General features: G+C 45.1%; 2 protein-coding genes across 8 annotated transcripts in view; one reads left to right on the top strand and one right to left on the bottom strand.

Moving 5' to 3' along the window:
- P2RX4 (purinergic receptor P2X 4) overlaps window positions 1-12104 on the bottom strand; it is a 33566-nt gene extending 21462 nt beyond the window's left edge. For 5 of the 7 annotated variants that reach the window (XM_053994279.1, XM_053994280.1, XM_053994281.1 and 2 more), the window contains exons 1-4: window positions 11536-12104; window positions 8935-9110; window positions 8186-8379; window positions 6279-6332 (exon numbers count right to left, since the gene is read on the bottom strand). In XM_053994279.1, the coding sequence (XP_053850254.1) occupies window positions 6279-6332; window positions 8186-8379; window positions 8935-9110; window positions 11536-12104 (993 nt within the window). Of the gene's footprint in view, window positions 1-6278; window positions 6337-8185; window positions 8380-8934; window positions 9111-11215 lie in introns of all 7 variants that reach the window. The other 2 variants (XM_053994285.1, XM_053994282.1) reach the window with 2 other exon arrangements.
- Window positions 12038-15745, top strand: part of IFT81 (intraflagellar transport 81) — a 37305-nt gene continuing 33597 nt past the window's right edge. Inside the window, exons 1-3 of the mRNA XM_053994275.1 lie at window positions 12038-12289; window positions 13152-13255; window positions 14670-14850. Of these exons, the coding sequence (XP_053850250.1) occupies window positions 12146-12289; window positions 13152-13255; window positions 14670-14850 (429 nt within the window). The 5' untranslated portion in view covers window positions 12038-12145. The remainder of the gene's footprint in view (window positions 12290-13151; window positions 13256-14669; window positions 14851-15745) is intronic.

Genomic DNA, 15745 nt, shown 5'->3' with positions numbered 1-15745 from the left:
TGCAGAACACACCTGTTACAATCCTTCTCACCTTCTTTCTCCAAAAATAGAACATGTCTAAATAGAATAAAAATAGAGAACAGAAAAGGTGTTGGAGCACAGATTAATTTACCCTGAATTTGCTGCTCCTTGGATGTACTCTGGCCTTACACATCATAGCACAAAGCTACTCACACAAGTTCAGGGGGAGGAGGTAGAGGAGGCAAGGCCTGCTTGAAGCTAAAAGCAAACAGGAGGGCAAAGCCCCACATTTTAATTCCAGTAAGTATGAAAGAAATGCCCGAAAATATCACACAAAAATGGCAAAAGTACTTTTCATTGTAATTCCTTGGTTCAAGCTGAAAAGAACGATACAAAGAGAACTCATGGGCTTTTCAGAAAACGCTTTGTGTCACTGGAATCATCTAAAATGAGCGTGTTTGATCTGGTTGGACCATGAGGCCTTCAATGGTGAGTTATGAAACTCATTCAGTGGCCTCTTTCCAGAGCCTCGCAATCCAGGGCTGCAGAAAGCTGACAAGGCTGCGGCAGAAAAATGCTCAGCACGTTTTTTAGGTGATACATCTTTTGGGCTTTGTTCCTTCAGGGTCATGCTTTGAGGTGACTTCTGGCTTTCTTCAGGATGCAACCAGACAGCACCAGCTGCTGAAACCAATTCAGGTTGTGATGTGCTGCCCTTTTTTCCTTCAGCAAGAACTGCTCATGGTGCTTCTGAGTTGGCTGGCATTTGCCACAGCAGTACCACTTTTGGCAGCCTGGGGAAGAGGGCCTTGTCTAAGGGTTAGCCTCAGCTCATATTCTTCATTATGATGGTTCCCATGGGACTCACCAGTACACATCAGCTCAGATTCTTCACTTTCATTGTTCTCATTGGACTGGCTGGTGCAGCAGCTTGCCAGCAGCACAAAATTTCACAGGGTTGCTCTGCAACAATTCCCAACATAAATCAAAGAAAACAGCATTTGCTGCTTCATCCAACCACCGAGAGAATTTTCAATAGGGATCCTCACCACTGGGTTCTGCACTTGACACAGCACAATAGGGATAATGATGATGGATCAGCAGGTCTGGAGGAGGATTGTTTTTGTGTGTTGCCATCACCCACCCCAGCGAAACCGAATCGACACCTCACGAGTTGTTTCAACACCGACGCACTCCCGCAGGCACGTACCCACCACAGCAAAGCAGCAATTTTTAGTTGACTCAAGAAAACACATCCTCTGGCCACAGAGTGCCCATGCTCTGATAGCTTTGAAATCATGTTCTTCTAGACCAACTCTGAACTCCTGAGCACACTTCAGCATTCCGGACATCAGCATTTTCCATTCTATGATCAGTAGAGAGTTGCAAGAACCATGGGAGCCATAACCAGCTTCCAGTTCCTTATTCTATCAAACCCCTGACTTTCCTGGTGCACAGCTCACATCAGCTTATGGATCAATAAGCTGATGTGAGCTTATTGGAAAAAAGCATGGAACAAAGTGATCCTTTAAAGGTGACAATGAAAAACTGGCAGTGCAGACAAAAATCATTATATTAAACTGAAAGACCTACTACACCACACAAGGACACTAATATCCAAGCTCTGGTAACAACACCCATATGCCTTCTGTCTCAGACATGCTGTCAGGACTCAAAGTGCTGTATTGTTCTTGACTGGTATACTTGACTGATCTCTAAGCCCTGTTCACCTTCATTTAAATAAATAATTTGAATAAGAATTTGCTTAGCTGAAGGGTCAGTTCTAGGAGTGGCAGATACTCACAGATCCCTCTGTCATTGCTATTCAAAATTTGTTTTACAGTTGGTTGCCTGTTCAAGTACCAAAAAAGGAAACTGTTTAAGAGGATATGTCTGGTGTAAAAGCCAGCAGCTCAGCCTTCTGCTTGCTATCATCTCCAGGTATTCTGAAGATAAAGACACTTAAGGAAAAATTCATTTTCCTCCTTTCTTTTTGGCTTCAGTCCCTGCTGCTCCGCTTTGCCATCTTGATGCCAACAAACCAGTGCAGAGCAAGCTTTTATTTGATTCCACTCTCTCCTGCACATCCTACTGCAAGCTAAGTTTGGGAGACTCTGAGTGGTTTAATCAGAGTTCCTGAGATCACGCCATCATTTGCTTCCCATTCACCAGTATATGATTTGTATTCTCTGAAGGCAGTGACTCACTCCATACACCACATTGTGACATGCTCTTCTATCTTCTTGCTTGCACAGACATGAAATGCCCTTTTTTCTGTATTGAATGGTTCCAGAGATATTTTTAATGGGCCAGCTTTTAGCCTGCAGGTCAGTCAGGTTTTATTTGAGAGTTTTCCTAACTCCTTCCAGGATCAGAGGTTTCTTCTAGCCCTCAGGGTAGAGATTATTTCCCATCTGCTCTTGGTGGTATAGAAAGAAGCCTTCCCTGTAGCAGCTTTGTGCTCAGAGCTCACCTGTTCAGAGCTGTCTTATCTCTGTCTAGAACCTGTGTTACATCTGCTCAGTTTGTAAACATATGAATTTTTTTGTTTGTAGCTTCCAGATATATGTGCCCCTAACTGGGATCTGGGAATTAAGATGAATTCTTTACTGTTTGGATATTACCACCAGCAAAATTTTACCTGTGTAAACGAATCCCGTTCACTTTATTTGAATCACACATTGTACTATAGTGATTTTACCCTAATATAAACCAGTATAGCTGAATAAGCAATTCTATTGACCAGTGCATGGGAAAAATAGTTTTGCTGAGAGGCTGTGTTCCCAAACTTTCCTTATTTCCCTTGGTTCCTGGAGGACTAATAAGACTAAAGAATTATAGAAACTTTCCATTTGTCACCCAGGCAGATACAGTCCTGAATGCACAGCCTTTTTGAGTAAAGAATTCCAATTTACACTTTTTTTTTTTCAGAGCACTACTACTCTTCAGAAAGCATTGAGGAATGTTTGCACTTATATGGTGTAATTAAATTTTGGGAAGTGAATATTGTGCTTATTGGCACAGTGAAATCTTCAGGACTCCTCAGAATTGCAGGCCAAAAAGAAGCATCAAATTGACTAACTTCTTTTACTTAAATACATCAGTTAATGTTATGCCACTATACTATTACCTGGGAAGCTGTCAGTGGGAGGAATATTTTGCTAAGAATAACAGAGAGTTAGGTGGCTCAGGAGGGCAAGAAAGATATGGGTGGTTTTCTTAGCTTTGGGTATCAGTTGTTCTCTCTTTATTGCACTTGTTTGTGTGGGCCAAGCATAAATCAAGTCTCTAATTACAGCTGAAATATGAACAGGAGGCTTTTGATATAATTCTTGCTATAATAGTAGTGAGAATTTACACCATTTGACAGCTGCTGATTTCTGCCCCATGAATTGGCAGTTTCACTGCCAGTCCCCACAGCCATGTGGTCATTTACACCAGAGCTGCACAGCTGCTAAAAGGGTAAGGATCAGGAGTATTTGAATTTCCATCAAGACAGCCATTCCAAGGGGGAAACCCAATCTTCCAAGCAGTCATCCTTGTAAAGACAGTGCTCCTAAGCAGGAAATATTTTTCCTATCATTGCATTTTGAGCAATGCCTTGCATCAGAGATGTGTGGTGACAAGCAGCACATTAGCTGGATGACCTGTAGCTTCCATGAGGGACTTCTCGTGTCTTCTAAACCAAGTTAATGAATGAGATTTAATTGCAAACCAAATCAACCTTTGTGGATGCTACCTGAGCAGGAAGGTCACTGAATAGTTTCACTGTGTAACACTCAAGACAATTAATTATGTGTCTTAATTTTTAAAGTACTAAAAATTAGTAAACCTATAATGGGAAACTGTTGATCATCATCCACAGGGGAGCATCTGAAACCTGATCCAAAGCTCTTCTGAAAAAGGTGTTACAAAAATCAGTCCTTCTGCCAGCTAATCCAACAACCGTGCCCTGCCTCAGGCAGAAATGAACAATCCAAAATAGAAGAACCTTCTTGCCAACATGCAATTGTTCAGCTCCTGCCATAACTAACAGGAAGGAAAAGGAGGCCTCCTGTGTAGTTCATGAGATTTATCTTCCAAAAGATTTTGGCCAATGAAGACAATCATGGGTGTAACCAAAGCCCCACATTGCTACCTCAGTATCTCAACCACATGGCACAGCTTCCTGGGCTCTGACCTTGGTATTGTTCTGGTAGAAAATAAACACTCAGCTTTGCTTTTTAGTGATTCCTCCATTTTTTCTTCTTGCCAATGGAACTTGTGAAGGAACTTTACACATCATATGTTTGGACCAAACCTCTCATCAATTATTTTTGGTGCCTGTAGTGACCAGCTCCTGGCATGTTAGAGGCAGGTTAGGGAACAAGGCAGAATGTGTCAACTGTGCAATGTAATTGAAAGCAAAACTCCCTCAGTAACATCCCAGCAGGAGCCTACACAGGGTGACATTTCAAAATGACTGGCAGTCACTGAAACTTTGTAACAAACCCTTAGGATTTCATTAACTCAAGGAAGCTCATGCATATCTTTCCCGGATACTGTATGAACAATTACAGCCTTCCTGTTGTTGGACAAAGCCTTTTTCAGACCGTAACTCTGTCCACATGAGAAGGGAATGGAATTTGCTCTCAAGTGCTGAAAAACCTCAGCAGAAGGAGCTGTAGGAGGCATTGTGGGCACTAGAGGGGACCTGGCAGTGGAAAAACTGCTCTGCTTCTGCAGAAAACCCCAAAGTGGGGAGAAGATGAGATATAAATGTCAAAACTTATATGTATTTTATATTTTATACATATGGGCTTGTAAATGAGCTAATGAAAGTGCTAATTGACATAGATTCTTATGCATATATTTCAAAGCTGGCTGAGAGGAACTAAAATTCATTACAATTCACTTCTTTAGAGTATCAATTCCATAATTTGAGTTGAAATAAAATAGTTTCTAATTTTTTTTCATTCTTTGGCTGCTACAGACTAGAAATAGAACATTTTTATCTTTGATATTGTACAATCATGGGATTACAACAAAAGATGGCTATGAGGCCCTTCCATCCTACTCTAGGTCACAGCAGCATTGTTGCATGGAGTCTTTCTCCTAGAGTTTTGTTATCTCACTGAGATTGACAGCATTGAGGCTTTCATGATCTGTGTAGGGAGGATGAAGAGATTGTTCTTTGGTCTGAGGAGGATCCCCAGACACCAGCCTGCAGCACAAAGCACAGACAGCCAATCTACCCCACGGGGAAGTGAAATGAACCTCAGTGTGATAAATGAACCCACAGAGAACTTCCACATTTTCTTGCAGAAGAAAACCCCACATTAGGAAACTTTTTAAAAATTATTATTATTTCAGTCCCTGATTAAAGCTCTCTTACGTTGATGCATTTTTCCTTGACATTTGAATTAATGAGCCAAATGTCTCCAGTGAATTCAAGATGAGCCTGAGACACCTAAAGCTGTTTCTATGGCAGCTGCATGATGGTACAAACTGGAGGCTATGACTTGACTGCAGAATCATACAGCAGGGCAGCTTGGTAGAAGTCAATTATTTGGGTATTATAATGAGTGTTAACAATATGGCTGTGAAGGAAAGAGCTGGTTTACATACATGAGATCTATGAGTGCCTAGGCAGAGGGAGTACCTTAAAATTTCATATCAATGAAATTTTGTTCAATGTATCTTGTATGTTGTCAATGTATCTTTCTTTCAACACAAAAAAAAAATGTAGGTATGTCTTTTCACTTACTTAGGGAGGTTTTCTATGGATTCTACAGGGAACCCCTGACCTTACAGGTTTTTAACAGTTGCATTATAATTCACACATCATCCTGTTTGAATTCTTGTAAAGAAATAAGCTCTGACTCAAGGGTTTTTTGCCACTTAGAGACAGTTTCAATCTGTCCTCCTCAAATGTAAGATAGGCAATTTGACATTTCAGATTGTTGCAGCTTTCTATAGGAGGAAGCTGCAGAAGGAACTACCCAAACCATGGTCCTGCCACACCTCATCAATCCTTATTTAGCCCTTTGCTTGGGTCAACAGTGCTTGTCATTGTTTGGGCTGAGGGTGAAGTAATTTCCTTCACAATTTTATATGAAGTTTCATATCTGGGTCTGGTGATAGATTAGGAAATCAAGTGTTTCAGCTAGAAGATTAATTCAACAACTTGAGCCAATTAAACAAGGATGTAAAAGTGGGCAGAAATGTGACTATTGAACTGACATTAACTGAAGACTTGCCTGCATTGGTACAGTGTATTCTGCTGTAACCCAGATCCTGTTGCTTTTGTGAGCCACTTCCTTCACACTGGTACTTACTGAGCTGTTAACATCATCCTCTCCTGTCAGAGTCTGTGAGAAGTGGCTAGACAACTGTCTGGACAAAATGGAAAAGACAAATAAGCCCATAAGAATAAAACATGGCAGCTTCTTTGTACCATTCTTGAACAAAACACACTCCAAGATAAAAGTCAGATGGACATTTTCAAGTAGGTGAGACACATCAGCTGGATCAAACTCTGCCTAGTTTTTCACTTTCACAGCTTTTGGCTTTGAATTGACGTACACAAGAAGAGAATTTCTATTTTCCCATCCTAAATGACACAGACAATGTGGGGTGACATCATGACCCTTCAGATGCCATTTGGGAAACAGCATTTATCTGCAGCAGGCCTTGATGCCATCCAAAAACTTTCCCCCATGCTGTGTTGCTGTGCACCTAAACTCTGACTTTTTCTGTCACAAATGATAGTGTCCTGTCCATGTTGTTTTTCTTTAAAAGAGCTTAAAAAACATAGGCTTTAATTTTTCAGAGTGACTATTTTTGTGCCTCGTGCTGATTTTTTCAAAAACCTTGGCCTAACATTTTTACTTTCCCATGAATTGAATGTGTTAAGGAGGAAGGACACCTCTGTTCCAAAGCTGACAGGAATGTCACCCAGCTCATCTAACTCATAAAAGCACTGTCAAGTTTGAAAAACTATTGTATGTTCAGAAGATACTTTCTTCATTACATAAAAGTGATATAAAAGGCTTGCTTTGAAAAACAAGCCACAAGCACTTGCACCAATTCAGGTTAACAACAGACTTTTCTGGATGGAGATAAAATAGAATCTGGAGAACAAAAATACAAAGCAACTGATCGATGTTCCTTTATTTATATCCTCTATTTTGACAGCATTTCAGCCTTTTCCTCCTGGAGAACAGTGCTTTGGGATAACAATGTTGTTGGAAAGTGGCAGTGGGAACCCAGCTCTGAGTAGCAGAAGGTGGGCATAGAACCTTAGTAAGGCCACTTGGATTTCCTGCAGACTTGATCCTTGGTGCGATTGGGATCAGCGTGCGCAATGTCCTGGCCTGCTGCCCTCCCAGGAGAATGAAACCAACTCCACAAACCTCAGCAGACTTTGTTCAGCAAACTTATCACTGAGAACAGCCCTTGCTTGGCAGCACAGAGCAAAATTTGCCCTTTAGAGGCAATCAATTATGGCACATTCCTAAAACATCTTATTGTTCTTGGAATCTACTGCAAGGGGTGACTGGACATTTCATCTGACCTTGAACAGGAGGCTCTAAAGAGCAGGCTCTAATCTCAGAAACACTGGTGTAAACCTGAGACTAATCAGTGAAGTTATTTTGGATTTTTCAGACAAGAAACAAAACCAAACATCATGGCAAGAAACAAAACTGTGAGTGTTTTCTAGAGAAAGGTGAGTTAACTCTGCCCAACCAACCTCTCCTTATTAAATAACATCCTATGCCACACTCCCACCTCGGAGATCCACAGCCACATCCACCTTCCAAGGTGGTCTAACACCACATCAATGGTCTTGTTGCTGCTGTGGCATCATCTATCCTCAGTACTGCCAGACTTTGCCAGGCTGAAGTAATGCTGGGACAACTGGGGCTAAATGGTTGGAAGCCAGCGTCAGGCCAGCCTCCTTCTGGTCCTGTCTCTCTACCCCCAACGCTTCACATCAGTGCAAAGAAGGTGTAATGCTCTTCTGGGCTGGGCAGAACACACAGCACCCACTCCACAGGGCTGGCATTGCCAGGCAAGGCACAGGGCAGTGGGGTTCTGGGGTCATCAATGGCCACAGGGCTTCTTATCTCCTATTGCTTGGGACACCCTTCTACCTGGTCTTAGACTGGTTTTATATCAGGTGCTGGGATCAAAAAGGAGTGAGGAAGTCACTGCTCCTCTCAGCAGAGCCAGTGGCACACACCTTGGCTGTGCCTCTCCTGCTGCACAGAGTCACACAAAGCTGCAGCTGCTCAGTGTGTTCTGAGCCAACTGTGTGCATCTGGTCCAGGGGGCAGGGAGAGGTGTGAGGCCACCACTGACACTGCACACACAGGAGGTGGGGCTGCGGACGTGCAGAGCTCTCAGGGTCCGACCTGTAAATCCCAGGCTCAGAGTCTGAAAGACACAAGTTTGGATAAGAATCCATTAGACCCAGATTTAAAGGACCAGGATCCTCTCTCATGCAACAGAATACTCTCATAAAGGCACAAAATATACAAACCCTACAACACAGATCTAATGTTTTTCTTCCAATCCTTTAGTACTTTAAATCACTTACAACTGTAGACATGACAAAACATTCAGAACCAGACAGACTTCTTGGCTGTTGGTATTGCCTTAAATGCCTCAGCTCACAGGAACAAGCCACATTCTGCACAAAGAGGCTTAAAGATGTCTGTGATCACTCCTTAGGCTTTAGCTGACCACAGTACAGCTGCAAGTGGAAACCAGAAACAGGCTGGGGATGCATTTAGGTACTAGAATAGCCATAAAGAAATTAATTTTTAATATAACACAGTCAGACCTATATGTACATACAGCACAGTATTTATAATAACAGAAACAAACAAACAGGAGGGGTCAGATTGCTTGAGCAAAGCAAAATTATTGTCTCCTCTTCCTAAATGCTCTTTTTTCACACTAACATCTTCCATCTGGTTGGGATCTGACCTCGGCAGCCCGGCCGGACGCGTTCATGCTCCTGTCTGTGGTGTTCCCATATAAGGTGATCTCTCTTCGACGGCAGCAGGATTCTCATTTGCTCAGGTTTCGTCCCACTCGGATTTGCTGCTCTCTGTGGTCGAGCTCTGTCACAACTTTGCTCGGCAGCATCTGCACAGCAGTAGCTGTAAAGGGAGGAGAAAGTCAGGAGGGAGCAATGAAGTTGTGCCTGCAGATCCAGAGAGCTCTGGATTGTTTATTTTCGTTCTCTGTCCTCCACAAGTTACCTCTGCAGGATGTCTTCGCAATAAGCAGCTTCCACAAGCCTTTCCCAAGCTAAGTAAAAGACAAATTCTATCCAGAGAACTGGGTGCAACTGTAGAGCTGAACTCTTATAAACAACTCTCACATCAAACTTTCCTTGAAAATCTGTATCACTCTCCATGCAAAGTAATTTGGGACTGTGGAAAATGCCCCCAGAATTATACAACAAATATACTGGAACATTGGCTCTCGAGTCTGTAAGAATTTACTCAGATAGCACATCACCCAAACTGAGATAACTTAAGACAAGTTAAGCATAAACAAATCTCAGCTGCTCCCTGTAATATTTACCCAAGGCTGCACTGAGAGCTTATAATCTCTTTCATGTCTGTGAAGATTCTCTTGTGATAAAGAGGTCAAGGCACTGAGCTAAGCCTTGATTGTTTTCTTTCAGGCAGTAATTTTGAATATTCAGACCCCACTGAGGACTGTAAACACCAAGGAGCAGGGGGGCAGCCAGGGGACTGCATGTATGGAGAGCACAAAGCTCGTGGAAGAAAGGATCATGACAACATAAAACTTTAAGGATGACACGGGATCTCTCTCACTTTCTCCAAGCTGAGAAGTCCCACAAAACTGGGCTTCAGTGTGTGATTTTGCTCCTGCCTCCAATTGCTTGAGCTTTCAAACATGATAACAAGTTCAGCCAGTCCAGTTCTGACAATTTCTGGTCATGGAGGTCTCCTTTCCCAGAGTCAGAATAATCAGACTTCATGGGTTTCCATCCCACCATCTCTTTTTCTTCTTGGCATTATCTAAAGTTTTCATCCTTCCTCTTCTTTAACGTTACAGAGACATGAGAAGAGGGGAATGTTCCTTTCCTTCTGGGAAGGTGAGAGGACTGGAACAGTCTCAATAGAAAGCAAAATGCTCCCAGTGCACCCAGCCCAGATCCCTCTCCACCCTCACCACAACTGCCTTCCCCTCAGCACTGAGGAAGAAAGGATGAGTATCAGTGTTCACAGAAACAGTGTTTCTCCAGGATTAAGTGATGGGGAACTCACAGACAGCTCCATCAGAAATACCATTCTCATCTGCTCTCTCTGTGTTCTACATGCTCAAAATACTCATCGGAGAAAACAGTAACTGATACCAGGAAAGCATGACAAAGGAAAGCAGATCTCTTCTGGGAACTTGTAGGTAAATACGATTCCTAAAGGTCAGTATATGGACTGAAAGCACAAAGGAAACATGATCTGGTTTTAAAGTTCAAATCCAGGAGTCAGGAGACTTGGATTATGTTCCTGGCTCTACCACAGTTCTCATGCCCAACCACAAGGCACCCGTCCATCCCTTTTGTCACTTCATTTAACCAGTTAAGAGCTCAGACACCAATCAGTGTCATTTCCCAGCCTTCCTGTGAAGACCAACACATTTTATGAAATTTTTGTATGAAGTGTTTTCTGTTTCTCAGAAGGAAAAGAGGAACTAATCTAAGTTAGTCGCAGTGCTTAGAATTGCAAAGTATTACATTTATGGTTGCTACTTACTGAGTCAAATTCTGCAGTGATTTACAACCTGTGCATTTCAATTGGCACCAATTTAACATGACTCACTGCATATTTTAATCCATCATCTGGGGACTCACATGGGATGCTAAGACTATCCAAGAACCTAATTGAAATAGCAGAGAGGCTCCAAAATCCAACTATTTCAGGTCTAAGAATGGTTGTTGAAGGATCTGCGAGAACAAACTTGCAGACTGAGAGATTCCATGAGCAAGTTTGACTTTAATTTATAGTCTGGTTCGGATTGTTTGGTGTTCTTGAAGCTGCTGTCCTTGTTTCAGATTTATGCACTATGTATTTATTGCTACTTTGAGGCATGCTGACAACTGATGTTCAGCCTCGAGGACATAAATTTGCCATTTGCCCGTGTTGAAGCCTGGGCCCAGGACTGGCTGTTCCTGTTCCACACGGATCCTCTGTGCACCTTTCCATTTCAAAGGAATTAAGTAACCATTCACCTGACACGTACATCAGCCACACTTGACATCCCTTTGTGCTGTCAAAGGCTGCCAGAAATTTTAATTGGGTAACTGCAGCAATCTGTTTGTACATCTCCTACACATGCGACAACAACCTCCCTCAGAAGGAGCCGCAGAGCCAAGTTTATCCTCCAGAGGCTGAATCTCGGACCTATTTCTGCCACTCCTCGCACTTGTTCCGTGAAGGAGCCCCACGAGAGACTTGCCCTGTGCCGTGTCCGCCCCAGCGCCCCTCAGCCGCAATTCACGGGCGGGAAGGGGAAGGGCCGGGGCTGCGGGGCGCAGCGGGAACGACTGACCGGGGCGTGCTGTGGGGACACCGGGAGGGCTCCCAGGGCGGCGGGCTCCGCGCTGCCGCAGCCGTTGTGAGGGCAGCGATCCACGATCCGCCAGAGGAGCCCGGTGCCGGTCGCTGTCCCGGTGCCGGTCGCTGTCCCGGTGCCGGTCGCTGTCCCGGTGCCGGTGCCGGTCCCCTCACAGTTCGGCCGCGCCCCCTCACGGCTCGGCACCGCCCCGCCACCCATGACCACGCCCCCTCCATGCCAGACCACACCCCCTCACGCCCGGCCCCGGCCCGGTTCGCGCCGCTCGGCGGTAACGCCGGAAGTGACGCCACGCCCGTATCCCGGCAACCGTCCCCGCGGTAACGGCGCGCGCGAGGCTCCGGTCGAGGCCTCCCCGCCAGGGCCCGGCCCGGGCCCCGATCCCGCAGCCCCGCCAGGGCCCGGCCCGGGCCCCGATCCCGCAGCCCCGCCAGGGCCCGGCCCGGGCCCCGATCCCGCAGCCCCGCCAGGGCCCGGCCCGGGCCCCGATCCCGCAGCCCCGCCAGGGCCCGGCCCGGGCCCCGATCCCGGCGCTCCCCCGGCATCTGCTGTGTGTTCTCTGCAGAGGTTTTCCCGGGACACAGTTATGGGTGACCAAATCCAGTTCATTGTTGAGAAGCTCAATCAGGAGCCCTTCAGGAAGAACTACAATTTGATCTCGTTTGACTCCCTGGAGTCGCTGCAGCTGCTGCAGCTGTTGAGTGATGTTCTGGGGGAGATTGACCCGAAGGTAAGGAGGGCACTCAGGGGTGCTCAGACCTCCTGAGGTGGCCTGAGGCTGGAATTTGCTTTTATTTAAGTCTGGCTCAGTATAATCCTGCGGCGTGTTTGTCTCACCAAAAGAAGCTTGTATGAATGTTCCAGGAAATAAATGTGCCTGGCAAGAATCCTTCCTGCCTGTACGTCTGAGTGCTCTTGGCAAAGCAGCAAATGCTTCTTGGGGCAGGGCGGCAGCATCCCCGGAGGCTGATGACGACGTTTTCCCCGTGAAACTAAAGATCTTGGTTCATACTGACAATCGTGTTTAGTCAAAGTCAGGCTGTGTCCTGCACGCACCCAGGGCAGGAGCTGATCAAGAACTGAACCTCACGACTGTGCTGTTGCAATGGAAATTATATCTCACTCCTTGGAGGCTGCCAAAAGTGTGTGTGAGGTCAGAAGGGACCGTTCGTACACCTGGGGTGTGGATACCTGTGCCAGGATATCCAACTTTCCGGGTGGATGTGGTCGGTGTGACTGCACAGATGAGATCCCACGAGAAGAGATTGCTGGAGGAAAAATTGACAGGAAAATCCATTAGAAGAGAATTGAAGTTTGGTGATTTAAAGGATGTTCTGTACATAGCATCTCATTATTGTGTGGTGAATTAATAAAGTCAATTCTTTCAGTCTTGCCAAATAATTAAGATCACTTGGACAAACAAGTTTATAAAAAAATAATAGTAATATAATTGATGGTAGGAAAAAATATAGTCTTATCCTAAAAATTAGTAATTCGTTATTAAATCAATTCTTTTATAATAGTTACAATAATTTTTACTATATGAGTAATAATAAAGAATAATTTCTTATTTGATTTTAAAACCCGTTCAGCATGCTGTCGACATTAGAGAGGAGCTGCCGGAACAAACAGCTAAAAGAATGCTGAATCTCCTTGGAATCCTCAAATACAAACCTCCAGGGACTGTGTCAGACCTGTGAGTACCTTTTTGCCTACAAATCCTGTTAAAACATCTTTTTAGGTTCATATGGTACTGACCTTTAGCTCAGGTGAGCACTGCTCCAATGTCCCCATGGATGCCAGGATGGGATCCCAGGTGTGGCTCCAGCTGGGCGCTGTCCCCATGTCCCCGTGGATGTTTTGGGGTCCCAGCTGGGCGCTGTCCCCGAGTCCCCGTGGATGTTTTGGGGTCCCAGCTGGGCGCTGTCCCCATGTCCCCGTGGATGTTTTGGGGTCCCAGCTGGGCGCTGTCCCTGTGTCCCCTTGGATGTTTTGGGGTCCCAGCTGGGCGCTGTCCCCGTGGATGTTTTGGGGTCCCAGCTGGGCGCTGTTCCCGAGTCCCCGTGGATGTTTTGGGGTCCCAGCTGGGCGCTGTCCCCGTGGATGTTTTGGGGTCCCAGCTGGGCGCTGTTCCTGTGTCCCCGTGGATGTTTTGGGGTCCCAGCTGGGCGCTGTCCCCGAGTTCCCGTGGATGTTTTGGGGTCCCAGCTGGGCGCTGTCCCCATGTCCCCGTGGATGTTTTGGGGTCCCAGCTGGGCGCTGTTCCGGAGTCCCCGTGGATGTTTTGGGGTCCCAGCTGGGCGCTGTCCCCGTGGATGTTTTGGGGTCCCAGGTGTGGCTCCAGGTGGGCCCTCCCTGCAGTGGCGGCTCCGGCCGGCAGAGGGCGCCGCCCGGCCCTGCCCAGCCCCGGTCCCGGTCCCGGTCCCGGTCCCGGTCCTGGTCCTGGTCCTGTCTCACCTGTGCCAGGTGATCCCAAATCCCGCGCTCCCCCCACTCTGCCGGCATCCCCCAAGGCTGTCGAAGGAAACGAGGAGTTGTCACTGCTGGCTTTATCCTTTAGTGTGTTACGGGGTTTTTGTCTGACTCAAGGTAGAAGAATCAGGAACTGCAGACTTCCAGCTCAGAATGGGTTGGGTTGGAAGGCACCTTAAAGATCACCTGTTCCAACCCCCTCCGTGGACAGGACACCTTCCACTATCCCAGGTTGCTCAGAGCTCCTTCCAGCCTGGCCTTGAACCAGGGATGGGGCAGCCACAGTTTCTCTGGGCACCCTGTGCCAGGGCCTCACCACCCTCACAAGGAAGAATTGCTTCCTAATCCAAAGCCCTCTGTCACTGTTACCAGGACATTCCCATTGTCCTGATAAAAAGTTCCTCTCCATCTCTATTTTGTGATCCCTTCAGGTTCTGGGATGTGCAAATCCTTCAGCCTTCTCTTTTCCAGGCTAATCAAACCCAAGCCTCATTGTGAGCATTTTCTCTTCTAACAGCATTACGAAAATCATTAGGCAAGTGGAGAAGGAATGTCAAAACATTGCAGATTTTTTGTTCCAAGCCATCATCCTTTTGTTGGAGATTTATTGGCATTTTCTCCTGGTTGGTTCCATACAGGAGTGCTTTTCGCCAAGGGCTGGTTACTGGAAGCAAAACTGTAATTCATCCTGTCTTGCATTGGCTTCTTCAGAGGACCAGTGAACTCAGGACAAGAGCTTACCTGGCACGTTTCTTAGTGAAACTGGAGGTGCCAGCAGAGTTCCTACAGGATGATACTGTGGCTGACTTCAACAAACAGGTACCATTCCTCATGAATGCCAACATTTCATGTTAATTAAAGTGCCAGTGGGAGGAGGGATAAATGAATCAGGGAGTTAATGCTGGCATACATGTTCAAAGTGAGTTATGTTAAAAGCTTGTTGGAATCAAGGATAAGCAAAGATTCATATTAAAAAGTTGATGTCTTGACCACTTTTCTTTCAATAACCCTGAAATTATGTATTAATAAGTAGCATTGAATTAAAAGGCCTTAAGCCCATTAAGCACTGGGTGCCAAATAATGTTCAGAGCCATTTTGGCTTAGACAGACTTTTAGTTCTTAATTTTTGAGCAGCTTTGGGTTTTTTTTTCTATGAAATATGACCTGGATATTTTTAACTTTATACAATTACCACTTCAAACAAGTCCAGAAAATGTTATGACCAAAAGTCGATGTGTCCTAATTGTCCATTGATTGTGGTTTTAGTCATGATAGTCCTTTTATAGTATTTGATGCCTAATATTTGTGTGAGCCTTACTCCACTTTTGCTTTAACCATTTATTTTTTTATGAATAAAGAAAAGATTTCTTTCTCTTCATGCTGACATTCCTACTTATTATGTTCCCACTTCTTTTGTGAGCATTAAATGTTGATTTTAGATAGTCAGAATGGGTGGGTTTGAAATGTAAAACTTGAAGGTGAACCAAAGTTTTGGGTTTATTATCTGAGGTACATATTTACTTATTTTTTTCCAGTTTTCTGTGCCTTCTCTTCTGTTAAAACAGAGTGGGTTTGAGTGATCGTGAGAGGTAACTTGATCTGTTAACTCTGCACCAGCAAAGCTGAACAGTCTGACTGAGACTTGACTAAGCCTTTTATTTTTCTGTTACCTCTAACAATATTGGATTTATACCTTGAAATAACTCAGCAGAAG

The sequence above is a fragment of the Vidua macroura genome, chromosome 18 (genome assembly GCF_024509145.1).
Source record: "Vidua macroura isolate BioBank_ID:100142 chromosome 18, ASM2450914v1, whole genome shotgun sequence".
NCBI classification, from domain to species: Eukaryota; Metazoa; Chordata; class Aves; order Passeriformes; family Viduidae; genus Vidua; species Vidua macroura.
Note: the sequence above shows the minus strand (reverse complement) of the source record. Positions and strands in the feature narration are given on the sequence as shown.